At 53.7% G+C, this 21638-nt stretch overlaps 7 protein-coding genes across 7 annotated transcripts; 2 read left to right on the top strand and 5 right to left on the bottom strand.

Moving 5' to 3' along the window:
• Positions 1–470: 470 nt before the first annotated feature.
• Positions 471–1383, bottom strand: BDY24DRAFT_378175 (uncharacterized protein). The gene is made up of 2 exons (XM_076638883.1): positions 1244–1383; positions 471–1120 (listed from the first exon to the last, which is right to left on the bottom strand). Exons 1-2 carry the CDS (start codon positions 1319–1321, stop codon positions 512–514), a joined length of 687 nt encoding a protein of 228 aa, XP_076499923.1. The 5' UTR covers positions 1322–1383; the 3' UTR covers positions 471–511.
• A 636-nt stretch (positions 1384–2019) lies between these two features.
• Positions 2020–7334, bottom strand: BDY24DRAFT_378173 (rab-GTPase-TBC domain-containing protein). The gene is made up of 25 exons (XM_076638882.1): positions 7075–7334; positions 6732–6896; positions 6521–6595; positions 6192–6423; positions 6079–6099; positions 5913–6005; positions 5750–5843; positions 5526–5669; positions 5385–5442; positions 5299–5312; positions 5104–5226; positions 4942–5031; positions 4841–4857; positions 4713–4773; positions 4548–4645; positions 4304–4474; positions 4090–4228; positions 3858–4014; positions 3718–3792; positions 3305–3637; positions 3096–3200; positions 2928–3014; positions 2539–2850; positions 2386–2458; positions 2020–2310 (listed from the first exon to the last, which is right to left on the bottom strand). The coding sequence occupies exons 1-25, from the start codon at positions 7222–7224 to the stop codon at positions 2276–2278; spliced, it is 2922 nt and encodes a 973-aa protein (XP_076499922.1). The 5' UTR covers positions 7225–7334; the 3' UTR covers positions 2020–2275.
• Positions 7335–7502: 168 nt separating this feature from the next.
• Positions 7503–10692, bottom strand: BDY24DRAFT_336580 (uncharacterized protein; the record flags this gene model as incomplete). The annotated part of the gene is made up of 9 exons (XM_076637241.1): positions 7503–7791; positions 7877–7955; positions 8048–8208; positions 8301–8803; positions 8916–9489; positions 9564–9716; positions 9827–10026; positions 10138–10151; positions 10323–10692. The coding sequence occupies 9 exons, from the start codon at positions 10690–10692 to the stop codon at positions 7503–7505; spliced, it is 2343 nt and encodes a 780-aa protein (XP_076499921.1).
• Positions 10693–10850: 158 nt separating this feature from the next.
• On the top strand, positions 10851–13643 carry BDY24DRAFT_378168 (F-box/WD repeat-containing protein). Its single transcript, XM_076638881.1, has 12 exons — positions 10851–10971; positions 11058–11152; positions 11235–11343; positions 11423–12403; positions 12475–12543; positions 12613–12757; positions 12822–12990; positions 13059–13121; positions 13184–13238; positions 13309–13343; positions 13408–13500; positions 13580–13643. Exons 1-11 carry the CDS (start codon positions 10884–10886, stop codon positions 13486–13488), a joined length of 1890 nt encoding a protein of 629 aa, XP_076499920.1. The 5' UTR covers positions 10851–10883; the 3' UTR covers positions 13489–13500; positions 13580–13643.
• Positions 13644–14085: 442 nt separating this feature from the next.
• On the bottom strand, positions 14086–15164 carry BDY24DRAFT_438583 (uncharacterized protein). The gene is made up of 2 exons (XM_076644376.1): positions 14516–15164; positions 14086–14414 (listed from the first exon to the last, which is right to left on the bottom strand). Exons 1-2 carry the CDS (start codon positions 15128–15130, stop codon positions 14166–14168), a joined length of 864 nt encoding a protein of 287 aa, XP_076499919.1. The 5' UTR covers positions 15131–15164; the 3' UTR covers positions 14086–14165.
• A 607-nt stretch (positions 15165–15771) lies between these two features.
• On the bottom strand, positions 15772–18808 carry BDY24DRAFT_378161 (TLC domain-containing protein). The gene is made up of 14 exons (XM_076638880.1): positions 18677–18808; positions 18267–18487; positions 17968–18167; positions 17721–17897; positions 17557–17584; positions 17374–17446; positions 17163–17253; positions 17061–17085; positions 16955–16974; positions 16820–16879; positions 16645–16733; positions 16495–16560; positions 16341–16407; positions 15772–16267 (listed from the first exon to the last, which is right to left on the bottom strand). The coding sequence occupies exons 1-14, from the start codon at positions 18727–18729 to the stop codon at positions 16145–16147; spliced, it is 1293 nt and encodes a 430-aa protein (XP_076499918.1). The 5' UTR covers positions 18730–18808; the 3' UTR covers positions 15772–16144.
• Positions 18809–20128: 1320 nt separating this feature from the next.
• On the top strand, positions 20129–21614 carry BDY24DRAFT_438581 (uncharacterized protein; the record flags this gene model as incomplete). Its single annotated transcript, XM_076644375.1, has 4 exons — positions 20129–20157; positions 20230–20438; positions 20534–21480; positions 21557–21614. Exons 2-4 carry the CDS (start codon positions 20247–20249, stop codon positions 21612–21614), a joined length of 1197 nt encoding a protein of 398 aa, XP_076499917.1. The 5' UTR covers positions 20129–20157; positions 20230–20246.
• Between the last annotated feature and the right edge of the window lie 24 nt (positions 21615–21638).

Below are 21638 nucleotides of genomic sequence, written 5' to 3'. Positions count from 1 at the left end.
CTCTCCGTCTCCTCCCTCCCTCCTCCTACTCTCCCAGAAGCTCATACATCCTCCTTCTTCTCAGGCCCTCTCTCCCATCTCGTCTTCACTCTCGCTATCCTCTGATTTCTCTGCCAAAGTCCCCTGGGAAATCGTCGTCGCCATCGTTCGTGAAACGGACGACCCTTCGACCCTCGCTGCCTTCTCTCTCGTCTGCTTCGACCTCCTCTCAAGGTCGCAGGACCCCTTCTATGGCGAGACATCTATGTAGACTCGTACTTCAAGATGGCTTGTTTGTTTCACGAGGTACGCAAGCACTCACACTCGTGGAGGCGAGCGAAGCACTAAAGAACGGAAAGATCAAGCTCACACGTCCCTCCTCCTTCCCTCTCTCCCTTTCCCTCAGCCTTCCCCTCCTCCTCCCACTTCGTCTCGTCTCCAACCCCACCTAGGACTGCACCTTATGCTCAACCTCCACTTCTTCCTTCCACCTCCTCCCCTCGGTCCTCTCCTGTACGACCGCCGTCTCAACCTACCTCGCTCTCGTCTCCCCAACCCATCGTTCCATCTCCCCATCAACCACGTAACCCTCGAATGGAGACATAACGAGCCCCTCGGTGCTCAGCTGCAGGTCTTTGCTCATCTGGATCCCAAAACCTACTCCCAGATCTACCACCCAGCGCCGAAGGAGGAGGAGGAGGAGTCGGCGACGTTGTTCGAGATCGTCGAATCCGACCAGTTCTGGATCACGAACGCCTTCATGAGGTGGACAAGGCTGTTCAAGATATCCTCGAGTGGTGGAGTTCTGCACTGTGGGAAGCACTTGATGGCGGGTTTCGAGAATAACCCAGTTTACTTGCCGTTTACGGGCGAGTTCGTCGAGGCCTTGCCATATCACGTCTTGGACTTCAGAAGGAGGGAGAGCAGGAAAGAGAGGAGCGAGGTTGAGGAGAAGGAGGGCTGGAAGCGTCTTCTGTGGGAGCTGGGAGTTCGAGGAGTCAGGGAGTGCAAGGAGTTTAGCGACGGAGGGATTGAGTTTTTGGTTTCGGAGAAGGAGGACGAGAGGAGGTTGCTGGAGGTTTTGCAGTTGCTGGACGCGGAGCAGAGGAGGAAATATAAGGTAACTGTGGGCAAGGACTTTGTGAGTTTTTTTTTTTAGTACGACTCTGTGTTTGCTTCAATTTGCTTCGACGTTTGATCCGTTTCGACTGACGCGTCTCGTCTCGTTCTTCTTTCTTTCAAAACGCTCCGTCCTTTTCTTCAGAACATCCATGAACACAAGGGGCCGGATAATAGACGTCCAGGTCCACCTCGACCTCCTCCGATAGTTATTGGAGGGCATTGAACGAAGGAGGGGGAGGGGAGGGAGAGGAGGACGACGAGGATCGTTATGTAGATCGGGAGATTTAGTTCAACTCGGTTTGGTGAAGGATGCAAACTTGCGAGCTTCAGACTATGTATCCTTCTCGAAGCCTGAGGCCGGCATTGAGAAGAGAAACAAAGATGTATGGGGGTGGGCAGACACGCGACCGCTCGTCGTCTGCGATCTGCTTCAGCTTCGAGCACAACCCGGACGTCCTATGTTCTACGGCAGCCCTTCTGCACCCCTTCCTGGAGCAGAAGCGATCAACGCAGTCTGTACATCTTCTCAACCTCCCTCCTTCGACGTCTGGCTGAACGAGGGCGCAATGCGAGCAACGAGGGATGTTGAGGGCGAGAAATAAGCTGTTATGGCGAGGCTAAAGTGTCGATGAACCTTGTAGTCGAGCTTCTGGTACTCCTTGCTGCAGTAAGAGACTCTGAATTCCGGAGTGGAGGAGGGTAGAGGTACTGAACTCAGACGGGAAGAAGGGTAGGAGAGAGAGCGAACAGGAAGAAGGGCCAGAGGCTCAAGCTCACCTTCTGAAGCGAACGCAGGGCGGTGGTTCTCCACCGTCCTTACCGAGATTACAACGAAAACAGGTTACTCCGAAATACTGCTAAATAGTCTTGAACTAATCCTCCGGTCGAAGGGCCATACGAGAGGGCGAGGAGGAAGCTGAGCAGGAGCCCTAGAACCAGAAGAACGGCACGGGAGTTGAATCGTGAAGGTGATCATCATCAAACGAGAGAGAAAAGGAAGAGCCGGTAAGAAGGGCTATCACACAGCGTGGCCAAAGCGAAACGAAAGGAAAAGGGAGGAAACGGGACGCAGAAAGCGAACGGTCAAACGAGACGCGTCTCGAAAACGATACGAACGAAGAAACAACGAACTCTACGAGACGAGAACTGAATAAGAGAGAGAGAGAGAACGAGACTAGAACCCTTCCATTGGTTTAGCGGTGAGGAGAGCTGCATTGAAATGAAGGCCGAAGGAAGGTCAGTCGAGGAACGAAAGGAAGAGGAAGAAAGAAGAGGAAATCTTACCCTGTGCCTGTTCCGCATCCTTCCCTGTAAGACCAACATCATCCGCTCCGTTCGCTCGAAGGAAAGCCTCGACCTGATCATCAGAACCGAAACGAAAACAACGAATGTCAGCTCAGCTCAGCTCCTCTCTCCTCCCTCGCCCTCAAAACTCACCTCGTCCATAACCCCATCGTCCTCCTCTTCCCCAGCTCCCAAGTCCCCTCCATCATCATCATCCCCCACATCGTCGATCGCAAACCTCTGCCTCTCCATCACCGCCTCGTTCGCTCTCTGAACCATCTCCTTCTCCTCCCTCTCCTTCTTCTCGGCTGCGATCGTCGAAGCCGAAGCGGTCGTCTTGATCGAGGACGAGATGGAAGAGACGGAAGGACGACGACCTTCGTCTCGGTTGCCGACGAGGAGGGATTCACGAGGTTTGGGTTCGAGAGGGGCGTCGGGTTTGCCGATGGCGGGACGGTTGACGACCTGGGAGGAAAGGACGAAGGAAGGACGAGGTCAGAATCGCGCGTCGAGGTTTGGAGGGAGCCAGGTGACAGACGAACCTGATGCCTTCCGAATCGTTGTCCGATCCCATCTGCGAAGCTGTTGAAGGAGCTCTTGTTCTCGTCGGTCAAGACCATGCCCATGAGCTGAAGCGAAGAAGGCAAGAAAGGAAAAGTCAGCAAACGAGATCGATCGAGAGGCTCGACGACAGATGAGAGACGACTCACTCCTCCCCAGAGACCAGTCTTAGCCTGCTGAGCAGCTCGATAGTTCGCCACCGGTTGCAGCTGGAACGATTCCGAGAGATCCGATTCGAAGAAGGCCTCGAGGAGCTGTTGTCGAACGAGAAGTCGAAACGAAAACGACGCGATCAGCCTCCGCCTCCGCCTCCTCTCTCTCTCTTTCCCTCCCTCTCACCGGAGACAATCAAACTCACCTCGTCAGCCAGCACCACCATCCTAAACGTCGCCAAGCTCAAGTACGGACTCGAATGATGACCCGGCGTCGCCGTCGAGTCCGCTCTCTCCCTCATCCTCACCTGCGACCCTTCCTCCTCGATGCTCTCCACCGGCACCAGCTCCCCCTGACCCTCAGGTATGGGAGCAGGGATGGTTGGCGAGTTCTCGTCTCCGAACTCGTAGGCGTTGAGGATGAACTTGGAGACGGCGGCGAGGAAGGCGTCTCCTGGTTCGTTTCGGAAGACGAAGAGGAGGGATTCCGAGAGGGAGAGGACCTCGTCTTTGGTGAGGTAGCCGTCTTTGTTGTTATCCTGTAAGGGGAAGGTAGAGGTGGAAAGGTTAGAGAGGGAAACGGAGGAGAGAAGGGAGGGGAGAAGGGATTGGGACGAACGTGAAGGAGGAAGAAGAACTCGATGGATTCCATGAGACCGGCTCCGATGATTCGATCCAGCCCGACGACGATGTCCTGAGGAAGAACAATGTACGTCAGAAACTCGATTTCAAGAGACTCGAGAGCGAGAAAGAACTCACATGAAGAGAAAGAGCGCCCTTCGAGGAGCGATCCCACGAGTAGAACAAACGGTCGATGAGTTCGTGATCTGCGATCTTCCTCTCGACTCGTTCGAACCCGAGGTTGACGATGATGGTGTCCTCTCGAGCCCAAGTGGCGATCTCGGAAAGGAAGGTCCTGAACAAAACGAATACGAAGCGTGAGTCAGATCAGTTCGAAAGAGACGAGAAGACGCGTCGAACCTCGACTCACCTGAACGTCTTCAAATCAATCCTCGTCTCGATCCTTCCCTCATCAGCAGGGTTGGCCGACCCAGGAGGAGTTCCGTTCCCAGTAATGGTTCCGTTGTCCTTCGAAGGATCAGCAGTGCAGAGGGCGGCGAAGAACTTGTCTGCGAGAGGAAGGCAACGAAGGTCGCGGTCAGTCTTCGTTCAGACGAGAGGGAGAGAAGGGAGACACGACGAACCATAGATGATCGAAACCTGCTCCTTCGTGAACTTCCCCGTCGTCTTGAGGTTCCTCACCGCCGCTCGTTTACTGAAGGACTCGATCTCGTCTGCGATCTGAGCTCGGAACCGTTTTCGTTCGGTGACGATGGTGTCTTCCGTGATGATGGAGAACTCTCGGAAGGCGACGACTTTAGTGGGACGAAACGAGACGAGGTCAGCAAACATAATCAGTTAGAGGAGAGGCTGGGCGAGGGAGCGAACCTAGCAGCTCCTGGAAGTTGGTGATGGCTCGAACACGAGAGTCGGGGTGGTCGGGATGAGCAGAATCTCCGATGGTGGCGAAGTAGCTTCTCATCAGGCTGTTTCGCAAAAGAACAAGAGTCAGCACTCGCCCTTTAAACTCGGCACACGTAGAAAAGGGCTCACTTGATGAACATTCCGTCGTCCGTGACCTCGAGAAGCTTCTCTCCGTTGATCTTGAGGATGGCTGAAAGGGAGGCAAGTAGACGTCAGCTCTCTCGTTTTTCGCTCGAGCTTCCTCGACCCAAACTCACCAAGACCGATCTGGAACCTGTGAAGAGAGATGAAGAAACGAGAACGTCAGTTGAAGTCGAGCTCGAGCTCGAAGGAAACGCGTCGAAAACGGAAAACTCACAAGACTTTGGGACCCATGGCCATGAAGCAATCGACGACTCGGAAGGCAAAGATGAGAGGCATCGAGTTGATGTACAGACTCAGGAACCATCTGAAGAAGAGTAGGAGAGGTCAGCGACTCGAACTTGGCGTAGGAGGGCAAGAGGGAAGGAAAGTGACGAACGGAAGCGACGCGACGGAAAGCTGCACGTCAACCGACTGGAAGTGCTCGTGAATCATAGGGAGACATCGAGTGACGAGAGCCTCGAACACTCGTTGGTCGAGGAGGGTTCCATGCATCGAGGGACTGCAATGAGGCGAAGCAGAGGAATAATCAGCGGAGGAAGGGAAGAAGAAGGGAACGGAAGGCTGAGCTCACGAGTAGTAGCCAGGCTAAGAACGAAAGAAGAGCGACGAGGTCAGCTCGGCACGATCTTAGAAGGGAACCAGGAAAATGACACGTACCAGCAGTCGATCACAAAGCACCTCCAGCAGCCAGAAAGCCTGCTCCTCGGACATGTAGCTGAAAAGAAAAGAACGACGCGTCGTCAGTTTTAGCTCTCCTCACTCCTCCCTCAACTCCTCGATTAAAACGCATCCACTCACATCAAAATGGCAGCCACCAAGATGTTCATAGCCTGACAGTACCCCAGCTCTGGATTCCGGAACGAGTACGCCGTCAGGACTCTTCGAAGAGACCCAATCCCTTCCTCGTTCTGGAACCCTTTGTACTCGGGGAGACTTCGATACCTGCATTTTGCGAACGAAAGACCGTGTTCAGTTTACGGTCCGAAGAAAGAGCTGAGGGTGGTAGTACTGGGGAGACTCACAGATCCTTCTCAATCTCCTCCGTCGCAGGCGTGATCGTCCCCTTGTTCTCGAGCAGGATCTTCTCGTACACTCCCTTGTTGGCGAACCGGAGGTCTGTTCAACGTCAAAGCGGGAAACTCGGTCAGCTTTGTTTTATCGATCGAAGAAGAGAGAGGGGCTTACATATCGACCCAGAGAGCGTCTCCCACAGCTCTCCTCTCAGTCGCGACGGCAGACCGACCTGGAGCAGTCGTTGGAACGGTGGGTAGCGAAGAACTACAGAAAATAGAGGGTCGGGGTCAGCTTCCACGCTTTATACAAAGACAGAGGTGGCGGAAGAGATACTCACGCGTCAAAGACCTCCCATGACCTGTTGTTCATTCAACCAAAACCAGATCAGCTCTCTCTCCTCCTCCTCTTCCCTCTCCCTCCCTCCCAACCCAACCCCCATCCGAAACTCACTAGCCAAATACTCCTTCCAAAGCTTGATCTTACTCCTCTCCCTCAGCTTCCTCGCATCCCCAGGGAATCCATGGGTCTCTCCCAGCCCTCGTTCGTAGATGCCCTTGCCTTCGCCTCCTGCTCCTCGAGCGTCCCCTTCGGCGGTGGCAGCGTCGTCGTCGGCGGCGGAGGTGAGGAGGTACTCGGAGTAGAGGGAGGCGGTGAAGGGTTTGAGAAGTTTCATTTGGGGGAGCTGGTGGGTGTATCAAGGTGGGTTGGGAGAGGGAGGGAGGGAGGTGAGCTTGGCTGAACGAACGGACGAAAGGAGCTGGAGCGAGAGGACGACTCACCTGAGCTTTGAGAGCGTCTCGAAGAAGGATACAGAAATGTTCGGCTGTAGGTAGCAGACTTGTTAATTGCAAGATCTATACCAAATCAACCCGAAGTCAGCTCTCGACCTTTCGTCCATCTCCCCCGCAGCGTCGAGCTCGTCCTCAACCTTCTTTCTCAAGAAGGGGATTCGGAAGGAAAAGCAAAGGATAGCGAGTAGGGTGTACTCACGACTCTCAATCCATGCCACAATCCCACTCCCAGAGCAAAGACTCCTGCTCTCGAGTTTAAGCGTTCTACTCTTCGGATGCAGAAGAGAGGGATCGTGAACCTCGCTGAACGACGATCCAGAGAGAGGAAACACAGGTAAGGAGGGAGCAGGTACAGTCGACCGGCCTGCAAAGATCAAAGGTTAAAGAAGGTCAGTCTACAGAGAGAGAGCTCTTCTAACAAGCTCAGCTGAGCTTGTTGTTGCATCGGATGAGAAAGCAAAGACGAAGGAGATCGTTCTTGCGTCGTCGACCTCTCCTCCCATTCCTTTCATCACCTCTCTCACCCTCCAAGTTGGACTCACATGAACTGCTTCTCCTTCGATACTCAACACGCAGTTGATTTCCATTCCTTTCAACCCACCTTCCTCCGCTTTGGAGATGTTGAAGAACTCGCGCTGGGTTTCCTCCTTGGTCGCTTCCTTGTGAGAACGAAGGTGATGAGGAAGGGACATGGTGTCTCCGAGAGCTCTAAGGAGAAAGAGAAGACGGTGGGAGAGGAGGAGAGGAGGGTGAAGGATGGGTTCGAGCGAAAGGAAAGGAAAGGACGAGGCTCGAAGTGGTTGGGAGGGAAGGGAAGGAAGGGACGAAGCTCGCGCGAAGGGGAAGGAAGGACAGATTGAGCCCGCGCCTCTCGTTTTTCTTTCCTTTCCTTTGAACGTCTTCAAAGGGAAGGAAGAAGAAGAAGAAGTAAAGTTTATAAATCTAGTATAGAGCTAACATCTAAACCTATTCATCCAACCATCCCAACTCGGACTTGAACCCAGCCTTCTTCCTGTCGGCGACCTCGAGTCCTCTCTTCCTCAGTCGGATGTTCTGTGACACGACGCAACGTACGAACGGTTGGGTCAGAATTTCGTCTCGTCTTCTCGAGAAGAAAGTGAACGGTGGGTATGGATCTCACCTTGGGCGTAATCTCGATGAGTTCGTCGGCGGCACAGTACGCGATGGTCTCCTCCAAGGTCATCTTCTTGGCTGGAGCGACAAAGTTCTTGTCGTCGTTTCCGGCGGCTCGGAAGTTGCTGCACACGTCGAAAGAGAGGGAAGGTTCAGCTACGAGATCGAAGGAGACGAGACGAAGAGAAAAGAAGAGACGACTCGACTCACGTCAAAGCCTTGGTCTTGCAGACGTTGATGTTCAACTCGTCTCCCTTTCCGGACTCTCCGACGACGAGACCGACGTAGACTGATAGCGAACGAAGAGATAACGGAGCGGAAGAGTCAGCTATGAGGAGGAGATGTGACGGGGGTAAGGAAAAGAGAACGACGACTGCTCACCATGCTCTCCGGGCGAAACGAACATGACTCCTCGAGACTGCAAGGGCATGATGGCGTACGACGAAGCTTCTCCCCGGATGGAAGAGATCAACGATCCTTTTCGAGAGGTGGCGATCTCTCCTCGGAAAGGTTCATAGGCTTTGAAGATGTGGTTGAGGGTTCTGAAAGGAGACGCGTCGAGAGAGGAAAGGAGAAACAAGCGTCAGATTCGAGCTCAACGGGAAGAAAGATAAAGAAACGTTCGAATGCTCACCCTTGTCCATGCACATCGTTCTTGAACTCTCCACTGACATACCCGATCAACCCTCTCGCTGGCACCTCCATCACGACCTTGACCTTTCCATCCTCCTCCTCGTAGCTCAGAATCTCGGCCTTCCTCTTCATCATCTTCTCCGTCACCACTCCAATGTACTCGCTAGGCACGTTGATCGTCACCTCCTCGATCGGCTCGTAGATCACCTGGGTCGTTCGATGTTTCTTGAGCAAGGCGGTGGGAGGCGACACGGCGAGTTCGAATCCCTCTCGCCGAAGGGTTTCGAGGAGGATACCCAAGTGAAGGACTCCTCGACCTCGGATCTCGATGGTCTCAGCCGACTCGAGGTTCTCGATGACCTTGAGAGCGACGTTGGTTTCGGCTTCCTTGTAGAGACGCTCCTTGATCATTCCGGCGGTGAGTTTGGAACCTTCCTTGCCGGCGAAGGGAGAGTCGTTGGGGGAGACGAACATGGAGATGGTGGGAGGGTCGAGAGGAGTGGACTGTAGAAGCGAAGAAAGGGAAGGAAGAGCGAGGAGAGTCGAAAGTCAGCGTGAGTGAACGAACGACGCGTCGAGAATCGAGTGAGAGAGAGAAAGGAAGCAGGAAACTCACGGGGAGAGGCTTCATCTCAGCGTGCTCCTCAACAATCGTAACATTCACACCTCCACCGAGAATTCCAGCGATGCTGACAATCTCTCCAGCAGCAGCCTTCTCAATCGGGACCTTGTCCAACCCAACCCGACCGAACAACTTGGTCACCTTCCCCTCTCCGACCTTGTTTCCCTCAGGATCCAACGAAACGAGCTTTGTTCCAATCTTGATCACACCACTCTCGACTCGTCCGAGGTAGAGCGTTCCGACGTAGGTATCCGAGTCGATCTGGGTGGTGAGCATCGAGAAGGGTTTGGATCGATCCAGGCGTTCGGGCGTAGGGACCTCCTTGAGAATCATGTCGAAGAGAGCGACCATATCGGTTGCTGGAGGGACGTTGGTAGCTTCCTGTTCGGCGGTGGGGACGGCGGGAGGCTCGACGGAAGCCCATCCCTGTTTGGCGGAAGCGTAGATGAGAGGGTAATCCATTTGCTCGTCCGTGGCTCCGAGAGCGCAGAAGAGGTCGAGAATGTCGGAATCGACCTGTTCGGGTCGAGCGGTGGATCGATCGGCTTTGTTCATGACGACGATGGGCCTGAGAAAATAATCCAGAGGCGAGAGTGTCAGTTCTGAAGGCGAGAGAGACGCGTCGAAAAGGAGAAGACTCACTTGAGACCGGCCTTGAGAGCCTTTCCAAGGACGAAACGCGTCTGAGTCGAAGGTCCCTCGGTAGCATCGACAACGAGGAGGACTCCGTCGACCATAGACAAGACTCGCTCGACTTCTCCTCCGAAATCGGCGTGACCAGGAGTGTCGACGATGCTTGAAGCGACGAGCCGAACCAAAACGCTTAAATCAGCTCTGAATTCGACGATCTGAAGCCCTAGAGCTGCAGAAGACCTCTACGAGATAGCCTGGACGTATATACTCACTTGATGAGATGCTCGTTGTAGTTGACGGACGTGCACTTCGAGAGAATGGTGATTCCTCGCTCTCGCTCGAGATCGTTGCTGTCCATCGCCCTCGTAACGAATCCTGAGTCGGTTCCGGCGTCAATCGCGACGGATCCGGCGAGGAGGGTAGCATCAGAGAGCTTTTTAAGGGTTCCAGATTGTCGGAGGAGTTGATCGACCTGGTGAAAGACATAAAGGAGGACGAGAGAGGTTCGCCATGGTCAGGTTCGATCCTCCTTCAAGTCCTCTGCGAGCTCGAGAAAGCGAGAAGGCTATCTATCAGGACTCACCAAAGTCGTCTTTCCTGTAGTAACCAATAGAGTAAAGCAGAGCAAGACCTAGTCAGTAAGTTATCGTCTCAGACAGCTGAAGCGAGCTCCAGCGGAGACGAAGCAAGGTCAAAGACCTCTTCGACGACGTCCTACTGAAACGAATCAAAGCAGGTTGAAAAAAAGTGTAGAACTGCGGAAATCACCATGATCAACGTGCGCAATCACCGCTAAGGTACGGATATGCGAGAGTGCAATAAATCCATCCGAGTCGAGCTTAGGAGTCGAAGGAGCGATGGTGGCCAGGAGGGAGGGAGAGGTTGAGAAAGAACGCTCTCGTGCGCTTCGCGCACTGAGAGCGAGCTTCGAAGTCGAAGAGAGGACAGAGGAGTTGAGTCCGAGTCCAGATGTGACTGAGATGTGGCTGAAGGATCGTCGGGAGGGGGTGGAGGAGGAGGAGTGAGAGGAAGGAAGGGAGGAGGAGGAAGGAGCGAGCTTCGAAGACGAAGCTCGAAGCGTGGGCTGAAGGGTCGACCGAGCGAGAATCGATCTCGATGCGAGTAGAGAGGAAGCCATCTAAGGTCCAAGCGAGTCTTGGGTCCGAGAGAGAAAAGAGAAAAGAAAGAGGGGAAGGGGGGAAGGAGAAGGATGCAGTTTGAGGTGAGCTCAAAGGAAGCTCGAAAAAGAGAAGGGCCCGGCAGACCGTGCCTTCTCGTTTCTCTTTCCCAGCTAACCACAACAATTAACCTTTCGGAAACAGCACCCAAATGATTCTGGAGGACACGCCTACAACCCATACAGCGTCTAGCAACCCTTCGGAAGCTCCCCAGGAGCTGGAACGGCGTCGGAAGTTGGGTCGGTCCTCCCCTCTTTCCCCGATCTTCAGTCAGCCCTTCCTCCACCTCAAAAACTGACGAAATATCCCTCTTGACTTCTAATAGAACAAGCCTACCGGCTCATAAGAGGTCTCACAAGCTCTGAGCTCATCAACATCCAGTCCCAGATCGATGGTCTACTCCGGAGAGACATTCTTTCGGTGAGCTCGCACCTTGCTTCCCTCCCCTCCCTTTCCCTTTGGTCTGATTCGCCTGCTGAACTCGCTTTTCCCTTCTCTCTAGCTACTTCCTCCCGAGGTAGCTCTCCTTGTGTTGAACTATCTTCCGTCCGAAAGCCTACTCGTCTGCGGGTTGGTCTCTCGGTCTTGGAACAAGTTGGCCAACGATCAAGGTGCGTCCACCGCGTCGCCTCGCCTCCCCATCGCTGGCCGTCGTTTTGACTCGTTTAATCTCTGTTCACCCTTTTGTAGCTCTTTGGAGGTCACTCTGCGACTCGGCTTCCATCTCCTACTACTCCTCACTTCCAATCTCGACTTTACGACGTCGACAAGCCGAATGCTATCTTCGACGATCCAGTCCGAGGCTCCCACAGGAAGCGGGCGACGACGAGGGATGGGGACCAGACGAGGACGGAGATTCTACTGCTCGGTGGAGTGCAGAAGCCGGGGCAGTCCTACAACCCTGGCTAGCAGGAGGAGGAGGAACCGACGTCGTGATGAGCGAAGCTCCTCCGTCGACCTCTCAGCAGCCCTCTTTCCTCTCCTTCTTCACGCCCACCTTCACTACCTCCTCCGTACCAACACGCCATTCTTCTCCAGCATCTCTCCAGTCACTCTTCACCCATCAATCACTTCACAATCACTCCTTCCCTCGTCCTCCGCCACCCACTTTCCTTCCAACCTCGTTCCTCAACGCGGACGGCTTCGACCAGGAAACTCACGTTCCAAACTACAAGCAACTCTACCTCACGTCCCGCATCCTCTCTCTTCGCCCTTCCTCCTCAAGCTTCCACCCAACTCTCCAAACCCTCACACCTCACACTCCCAGCCCATCGGCTCTCTTCCTCGTTCCTCCTCAAGCGGCCTATAGTTGCACCCTTTGGAAACGATCCTGGGCGTTCGTATCGTCGAGAGATCGGACGGTCAGGATCTGGGATTTGACGAGGGGAGAGGAAAGGGTCGTCGGGCTGTTGGAAGGGGGTCACGACGGGAGCGTGCTGAGTTTGTGGGTCGGAGAGGGAGTTGGAGAGGGAGGAGTACGAGTCGTGAGCGCCGGCTCTGATGGTAGATTGGTGGTCTGGTGGGTCGATGGGAGAGGAGCAGATGGTACCAGGAGGGATGAAGACGAAGGGTTGGTTGATTCGAGGATGGAGACCGTTATCGAAGCTCACGGAGACGTTTCGGTTCTCTGTGTGAGATCAGACGGGATCCGAATCGTTTCTTGCTCGAAAGGTGAGTCTCAGAAGGCCTGCTTTTTTCTCTCATCCCGATTTATCGAAACCTGATACACCTTTTTCTCTCAGATCGAACAATTCGAACTTTCGACGCGACGACCTTCGAGCCTCTCCTTCGGATGGACGGACATCGAGCGGGTGCGTTCCCTCCCTGCTCATCGTGTGTCCCCTTCTTCTGATCCTAACCCTAATATCTATATTATTCAGCCGTCAACGCAGTCTCTCTCGCTGGAGGCCGAATCGTCTCAGCCTCGGGAGACCGCACGATCAGGATCTGGGACGCGTCGACGGGTGAGCCTCTCGCCATCCTCGAAGCTCACCTGCGAGGAGTAGCGAGCATCGATTTTGACGGGTCAGTCTTCATCTTCCACTGCCTCTTCATTGAACAACTCTGATCACTGTCTTCTCTTCCAAAGTCGCTTTGTGATCTCCGGCTCCTCCAACTCACAAGTGAGGCTGTTCGACCTCGAGGACGCGACCCACCCCGGAGTCAGCTTTGGACCGGACTCTTGTTTGCAGGGAGGCGTTGATACGCACGACGTTAGATGCATCTGCAACTGTGGACGTCGAGGTCATACAGATCTCGTGAGGCTCGGCTCCATTTCGTCGTCGACTCGAATCTCGTCGTGGCTGACCTTGATCCTTTCTTTCAGGTTCGAACGCTGCAGATAAGCAAAGATCTGATCGTGAGCGGATCCTACGACAAGTCGGTTCTGGTGAGCTACGTTCCTGCATCTTGAACCCTTCATTTCGTTGATCCTCCTTTTCGTTTTTGCAGATCTGGGATCGGAAAACTCACACGCTCGTTCGAGAACTCACCGACGGACACACTCGTTCGTTCCTCTGTCTTTCTATCTCTCAAGTCGCAATCTGACATCTCTTGAACTTGCTTTTCTCCTACAGAAAGAGTCTTCTGCGTCGCTTTCGATCAGACCAAGGCGAGCTCGTCTCGAACTTTCTCTTTCGTCTCGCTCGAGCTGACACCCCGTTTCCCCCTTCTAGATCGTCTCGGTCGGACAGGATGGCCGGCTGGTGATTCACAGATTTGACGACGATCTTGACACGTCTTTCCTCAAGCTTTAGTAGTAGGAGACGGTAAGTCGCCTCTCCCTCTTCTCTACCTCTCTCGTCCTCGAGCTGACTCCTTTCTTTGTTTTCGTTGCTTGTGTTATAGATCTGACTTCATATGTAAAACCTCTTACTGCTATGGATAGATCTGCCAGGCCTCGACCTCTCTGTTGAACGGTCGCAAAAGGACGAAGGAAAGAAGTTCACGTCGGTCAGGTTCGATCCTCCTTCGAATCCTTTGCGAGCTCGAGAGGACCGACGACTCCGTCTATCGAGTACTCACCAAAGTCGTCTTTCCTGTAGTAACCAATAGAGTAAAGCAGAGCAAGACCTAGTCAGTAAGTCATCTTCTCAGACAGCTGAAGCGAGCTCCAGCGGAGACGAAGCAAGGTCAAAGGCCTCTTCGACGACGTCCTACTGAAACGAATCAAGGTAGGTTGAGAAAAAGTATAGAACTGCGGAAACCACCATGATCAACGTGCGCAATCACCGACTTTCCAGAGGTAGTGAAGGCTGACCGATGTCGCGTCGCCGCCTCAGCTCCTCAGCTCGTTTCGAAGCCAACTGCCTCCAGCAGAGCGATCTCTACCTTTCCCAAGCCTCTACCAAGTTGTTCGTTCAAGTCATAAATCAAAGTGAAGACATTAAGTCGTGAAGAAGGGTAAAGAGAGCAAGGACGTGATAGCCCTCGACTAGGAGTGAATCCCCAACCCGGTCATTCCCTTCCCATCCTCTCGTCTCGCTCCCCCGCCTCCAAATACAGTCTCTCCCGTACGTAAGTTTGAGCGTTTGTGAGGTAGGTTGGAGATTGAGGAGGATCCAGGTTTGAGGGATTGAGACTGAGCTCGAGAGGGAGGAGTGCTGTCGACGGCGCGAGGGAAGCCTAGTTTGGGATCCTTGAGGTCGTGAAAAGCTTGTAGGGAGGAAGAGAGATCGGCCAGCTGTTGAAGTAAGCGAGAGAAAACGAAACGAAGGTCAGGACGAGACGGGGAAGAGAAGCGAAGCGGAGGAGGAGGGAGGAAGGATGTGAGCTCGAACGAACCTTCGACATGATGCCTTCGACGCTTTCCTGCCGCTTCTCAAACATCATAGCAGCAGCGTCAAAGTCCTTAGTCTCTCCCTTCCCCTTCTCCGTCTCTTCTTCGCCTTCGCCTTCCTTCTTCGCTTCTCCTCCCCATCCGACCGACACCCCTTCCATCTCTGCGTGAAGCCGTCCGACTTCCGACCCCAGAGCCCTGATCTTGCCCAGATGCTCGAAGAAGACGTCTGCTCCAGTCCATCCTGCCAGCGAAGTAGGTTCTCCAGCTGATGCGAAGGTGGTTTGAATCGGCGAAGAGGTGTAGGACTGAGGCGACCGGATGGAATCGACTGAGTCCCGTAGAAGTTCGAGCCTCGCTGCTGCTGCTGAATTCTTTGGGAGAGGGATGTGACTTGGTGGAAGATGAGTAGGCGGAGGAGGGGGACGGGAGGAGTAGTTGGTATCGAGTGTGAGAGCTGGTTTGAGGGCCGATTTGGGTTGGTTCTGAGGCGAAGGAAGGGAGGGGTAGTACGGGTACCCAGAACGAGGAGGGAGCCCGTAGGTGGTGCGAGGAAGAAGAGGTATATCTTCTGAGCGTGTGGACGAGGGAGAAGCCGATCCTATGTGATTGTAGTCCATTCTCGAAGGAAGTAGGAAGGGAGGGAAGCGTTGCTGGAAGGAAAGGTCGAGCTCACCTTCGTCTCTTCTTTCCCTCCACCCTTTCACTCTTCCCAAAACACCATCCCTACCCACTCTCTTTGAGCCTCGTTCTCGATGGCCATTCTGATTTTTTTTTTTTCGCTTTTGCTCTCGAACCGAGCCAGAACATGTCAACTTGAGGCATCTAATTTACTCACAAGAAGGCGATGCCCTCGTTCTCCTCCTCTGCCTTCTCCCAAACTCTGCCAACGTCACGACCTCGTCCCCCTCCCGACATTCAATACATCTTCCTTATGTAAGCTTCCAAAGAGAAAGAAGCCCCACCGCCTCCTTACAGGGAGTTCGCGTCGCAAAGAGAGCGTTTCTGCGAGTCGTTCGTCTGAGGAGGGAGAGAGATATACACGGCCAGTTGCTCTGGGTGCATGAGTCTGACCGATAGTAAATGAAGTCACTTGCAACACGCTGGTTTAAAGTGAAAGGTCATCGACAAGAGTCAGACACCCAAGGGAGAAAAGAATGTGGACGACGCGCCGTCTCCCTCTCTTCGTTCTCTCCACGACCTTTACCTTCTCGAGCGAGTTCTTTTCCTCGCCTGGAAGGGTCTTGCAGAAGTTCAAGAGTCTCGCCAAGATGCTACAATTATAGTAAGATGCACACTAAGCTAAAATGAAACGCCAACCTCGACGCGACCGACCTACACCTTCCTTTCCCTCTTCCAGCTCGACACGGCTACGAAACCAAAGATATCCAATGAGGCATGCTTGTATGATCCATGCGTCCCTTCGCTGTCTCCGTCCCCCTCTCTACCTCTCCCCTCTACTGCTCCTCCTCCTCAACGAAATCGATCCCCCCTCCTACTGAGTCTTCTTCTCCTCCTTCGTAGGCTCGTCCTCGTCGTCATCCTCTCCCTCGTCCTCGTCGTCCGAACGATCGTCGGCGAGCGTTACTCCTCGAATAGATCTGTTTCGGGTTGAAGGAAAGAATGGAGCCTCATCAGCTTCGATTCGAACGGGAGAAGGAAGGACAAAAAGGGAGAGACACCGACCTGATCATGATCCTGAGAATCAGGAAGTACCAGAAGAGATTGAGGAGCTGGATCAGGAGAATGGGGATGAACTGGAGATGATTGAGGCAAGAAAGAGAAAGGTCAGTCGAGAGCTTCGAGCGAAAGAGGAAGAAGGAAACGTACGATCTGGTACTTCATCCAAGGAGCAAGCCAAACTCCTAACGAAGGTCGGAAGACTCTTGTGTATTGACTGGACGATGAGGGAGGTAAAAGAAGGGAGATCAGTACGCGTGCTCGAGGAAAAGAGAAAGAAGGACGACGCGTCGAGCAGACTCACGGAATGAGGTCGAACTCAGTCCAAACAGACCAGAGGATGATGATGTTGAGGTAGTGACGCAAGTATCTGGGTGGAGGAGAGCAAATATTAGCTGTCTCGAGATCGAAACGAAGATAAAGAGGAGGGAGGAAAAAGGAGAGAAGAGCTCACGTCCAAACGGCCACGAACCACGTGAAGGCGACTGCTGAACCGAGTCCAGACGAATTCGGTCCTTCGGCATAGTTGATAGACTTGGCGATCTGCGAGGTGACCACAGAAAGGAAAGTTTCAGCAAGGGAAGAGGCGACGAACGACGAACAGGAAAGGAAAGACGTGAGGGACGAACAGCGAGGAAAACGTCACTGAGATCCATCGTGACGAAAACGGCGTTTCCGATCATGGTCAACTGGATGGAAGAAGCAAAAAAAGAAAGAGTCAGACGCGTCGAGGTGAAGCATTTAGAAAGCAACATCGAGCTCACGTTGATTCCGTACGACCATCCTGCGACGCGACGAGGGCAGAAAGACGCGTCAATATCGTTAACCAGCAAAACCACCGAAGACTATGTTCAAAACAAAGTGACTCACCAATGAGCCAGAGAGTAACGAGATGCTGGAGAAGGACAGAAAAGAAAGGGAAGATCAGTTTCGAGAACATCGAGACCGAGAGGAAGGAGACGCGAAGCTCACATGGACGACCAGCTCGTAGTAGTCCTTCCTCGGCTTCTCGATCTTGAGAACGATCAAGATCATCTGCTGCAGCCAGTATGCAAACTGAAGCCTGTAGAACGAAGAAAACAAAGGAGGGAGATGGGTTCAGCGGCGAGTCTTCGGGCAAAGAGAGGAACGAGGGAAGCTTGGACGGGTTGAGCTGCCGAGGGAAGCAACCGTTGAAACTGACAGGTAGTAGCTCTTGATCGTCGACTTCATCTCCCAGTGAGGGTAGTCGATCCAGAACTCGGAGGTGTTGTAGTCTAAATGGAAAGGCAAGAAGAAGGGAGGAGAAGAGTTGTAAGTGGGAGCCCCGAGGCGGGAGAGTGCGAGCTCAAGGGAAGGAGAGAGGAAGGAGAAGGAAGGCACGCACACCACGTCGGAAGATCCTTCATGAGGTACTGTGTCGTCGAACAAGGGAAACAGGAGTCAGCTTCGTCTACCCTCTCTACAAAGCCTAGCTCGTTCAGGGCAAAGGGACGAAAAAAGAACTCGAGCGACGTTCGTTGCCCGAGCTCGAAACCGATTGAAACTCACCATTCCCCAGCAACCCATGGTTCCGTAGTAGATGATGCAGTAAGCCTGCTCCTGGAAACGAAGAATCTTGCTCCCTTTGATGCCCAGACGGATAGCGAGAGGTCTCAGGATCCAGAGAGTGATAGATTGTCGAATGAAGGAGAAGGTGATAATGTGATGAAGGAGGAAGATGATATCCTGGTTCAACAACGACGATCGTCAGTTCTAGGTCTCGATAAGAGGTCGAGAAGAAGCCTGAGGGACTAACCTTGTATCCCTTCCCGTATCGAGTGTCTCCAGGTGTTGAGTAAGGTGCAGGAAGAGGGTAGGAGATGAACCAGAGGGGCTCGAAGGGGTTTTCGGTTTGAGGCATGTCGACTCCTGGGAGAAGAGGGACGACGTATTTTGAGAGGAAGAAGTAGTTGAGGTAGAGAGCGAAGGAGAAGAGGAGTATGGAACCGCTAGAAGCTGAGGGCCAAAGAAGGAAAGAAGAGAGACGATTCCAGGAAGGAGACAGGACGGTCAGCTCGAGAGCTTCCTCCCTCCTCCTTCTTCTTGAGAACTCACAAGGGATGATCATCCACCTCCCCGTTTTGATGTCGTTCCACAGTCCAAAGCTTTTTGGAATCTCTCCTGGATCCCCTGCTGCCCAAGCGTTGAGCTTATCCTGTTTCGCCTTCGCTCTTGCTGAACGAGGGCGAGTGAGAGGAGTTGACGTCGTTTTCAGAGGAGCGTCTCCCACTCCTGGGACCGAGTTGATATCCGACGTGTGATGAGCAGGGACTTGTCTGTTGCGAGGTGAGTGCGGTGGTAGTGATGATGACGAGGAGGAGGAAGAGGAAGAAGGGTAGGAGGGAGGAGAGGGCGAAGGGGAAGGGGAGGAGGAGGAGGAGGAGAAGGAAGGAGCGAGGGACGTGAGCGAGCTGTCGTTCAGAACGTCCAACGAAGAAAGAGAAGGCGAAGAAAAGGTGTCTGACCCAAGTGCCTGACTGATAGACGCGGATCGAGAGCGTTTCCTAGGGCGAACCATCCTTTGTCGAAGAAAAGAGAAAGAAGAAGAGAGGGAAGGGAAGGGAAGGGGGCAGGAGAGATCGAGGTTGAAGTTTGAGGAGAAACCAAAGGGCAGCTTGCTTCCCTTGCTTCCGAGACCGCTTCATGAGCTATCCGGAGCTTAAAAAAATACGCAAAACTCGAACCAGAGCACTCGAGCAGCTGGAAGAGTGATCAAGGTATCGAGATCAAGCCTCGAAAGTAGGCAAATTCCCCATAGCAGGACGAAAGGATGAATGACGCTCTCCCTCTCCCTCTCGTTCTCCCTTCCCCTACAAAACGGCTCCTTCCAGCTGCATCGCTTTCTCCTTTTAATACAGCGGATTTCTGCTCTACGGACTTAGAATCCACTGTCCCCATTTCTGTGCGTTCCCGCTCTTTGAGCGCTCGTCGCGTCGTCCTTTCCCCTCCTCCCGACCTGTTGCTCTCCAATTTTCCTCTCGTGTCTTTCGAGATCAGGCAAAGAGGTTCGTTTCAAAATACGTACAAAGTCTAAGACTATGCGGTCCTCCTGCCTTCTCCTTCTCCTCCTCCTCTCTCCCGTCTCATTCCCTCTCCCGCTCCGTCACGTCCCGCGTCGACGCACGCGAGTCCACTCCCTTCCCGCTTCTCCAACCTCTCACAATATTTCCAGCCACATTCGTTTGATGCAGAGGAGCTTGCTTCGCTTTCCAGTCAAGTCTTTGGTGCTCTGTGAGGTGGGGAATGGAAAAGAAGGGTCAACTTTGGGAGGCTCGAGCGATCCAACGAAGGACGGACCTTTCGAGCAGTAGCGAACAACTTGACACTGAGGAGTAGAAGAAGATCTTCGGACATCACAAGGTAGTTCCAGAGTCAACTCTTCGTGGAGAGAAGAAAAGGACGCGACGGAAGGACGACTCACCCTGGAGCACTCGTGCATCAGTTCCCTAGAACCCAGTACTCGATACGGATCCGTCTCTGATCTACCCTACATGCAGTGATGCTCGCAGACGAAGTTGATGAGAGTAGCGCTCATATCCTTGAGGATCTGAGCGTAGAGGGGACTCCTCCGACCTTGAAGAAGCACGACGAGCCGCTGCAACCCGCCAAACTCGCTGTCTCTGGGAGCCCAAGACCAAATAGATCTATTCTTCAACCCTCGTTCGATCTCCAGCCCTAGACGATGAGCCTGAGCGATGAACGTCGGAGGTATCTCGAGGGTAGCGACGAGAGATTCCGCTTGACCGCTCGAGATTAAAAAGCAGTCGAGGTAGGGGTCAGAGGAGAGTTTCGAAGTGGAGAGTCTTTGTAGATATCGATGATTTCGATGGTGAGCGTCGGCAGGAAGGGAAGAAGAGGAGAGGACGGAGGGAAGGAGGGCTGTGAGCTCGACTCGATCTCTCCTCAAACTGCATCAAGCTCTTTCTTTTCGATCTTCAACTACCTCGTGAGTTCTATGCTTCTCGTCGTGGACAGGCTTCCCATCTTAGAGCTGAAGCTCTCTTCCTTCTTCCATCAGGCGGTATCTCCTCCTCCATGCCCTCGCCTCGACTCCCTCCCGACGTTCTCACGTCCATCCTCCAACATCTTTCCCCACCTCCGTTCGGCGCTTTCCTCCTCCACAGCTACATCGACGAAAGGAGCGCCCACAAGTCTTCCTCCTGTATCTCCAGGGTAGAGGATCAGAACACCATCCTCGCCTGCTGTCTCGTCTCGAAGGGAATGAACGTGAGCTCGACAAACCTCCTCCTTTCCTCTCTCTGCTCTGCCTTCCTTCCTTTCTCCCTCTCGCCTCGAAACTGACTTTGATCCTTCCTTCTCAGTTAATCTGCACCCGTCTCTTATATCGATCCATCTGTCTTCAAACTCGAGCAGCCTTCCTCGCCTTCGTCGAAGCCATCAGAGCAGATCGAGGAGGGAATCCCCCTTTGGGTCAGCTCGTCCTCCAACTCTGCCTCCCTTCGGACGAGTCCCACGTCTGGAACAAGGACCTCCTCGACGGATCGGATCCCAACCAACCCGTTACCTTGGCCGTCGTCCTCCCCCTCCTCCCAAACCTTCGTCACCTCAACGGTTCTTCCTCCCTCAAAAGCGCCAACCTCGCTCTCTCCCTCGCCCTCGTCCATCCTCCGATCCACCTCACCTCCCTCTCCGGATTGAAGTTCACCGTCAACAACTACCTCACCCTTCTCATCGCCTTCCCATCGTTCTCCCAAACCCTTCGAATCCTTCGCTGTTCGTTCGCGGCAGAGATCTCGACCCAAACACCCGTCGCGTCCTTTTCCTCAACGTCGCTCCCTTCCCTCGAACATCTATGCATCACGATCATCGGGAAGGGAACCGGAGCCGAGTTCTTCTTTGATCTCGTAGCTAGGAAGTGGGACCTTCCAGAGTTGAAGACGCTGGGTCTCGTTCTTCCGGACGAAACGAACGCCAACCCAGCCGCTCTCCTAGGACGACACGGAAGGAAACTCGAGAACTTCGTTTGGGATCAAGGAGGAGCGAATTTCCTTCCAACCTACCTTCTTCACCTTCACCGCATGCCCAAACTCAGCTCGCTGGCCACCCGTCCTTTCAGTTTGGGAGCGACGAGAGGGACGAGGAATGAGACGGCGTTGGCTGGAGTGAGAGACCTCGTTCTGTTGAACAAGGCGGCGGAGGATGTTGTGATCGACGAATTCTTGTACGAGGTACTGTCGATGAGGCTGTTCCCGTCGTTGGAGAGGGTGCTGTGGGATTCTGGGAACGGGAAGAACGTCGCGTGGAAGAAGTGCATTTTCGTCTCGTTTCTTCGCGACGAGGATTCTCTCAAATTGACAACTTCTTCGCCTTCGTCCGTTCACCAGAATGCTCATTTGGGGAGAGAAGGTTAAGAAGGCTGGACTGTGGTTCGGTTGGGTTTGAGGGAGGGAGGGAGGGAGAATGGAC

The sequence above is a fragment of the Mrakia frigida genome, assembly GCF_051309035.1.
Source record: "Mrakia frigida strain ATCC 22029 unplaced genomic scaffold BDY24scaffold_4, whole genome shotgun sequence".
NCBI classification, from domain to species: domain Eukaryota; kingdom Fungi; phylum Basidiomycota; class Tremellomycetes; order Cystofilobasidiales; family Mrakiaceae; genus Mrakia; species Mrakia frigida.
Note: the sequence above shows the minus strand (reverse complement) of the source record. Positions and strands in the feature narration are given on the sequence as shown.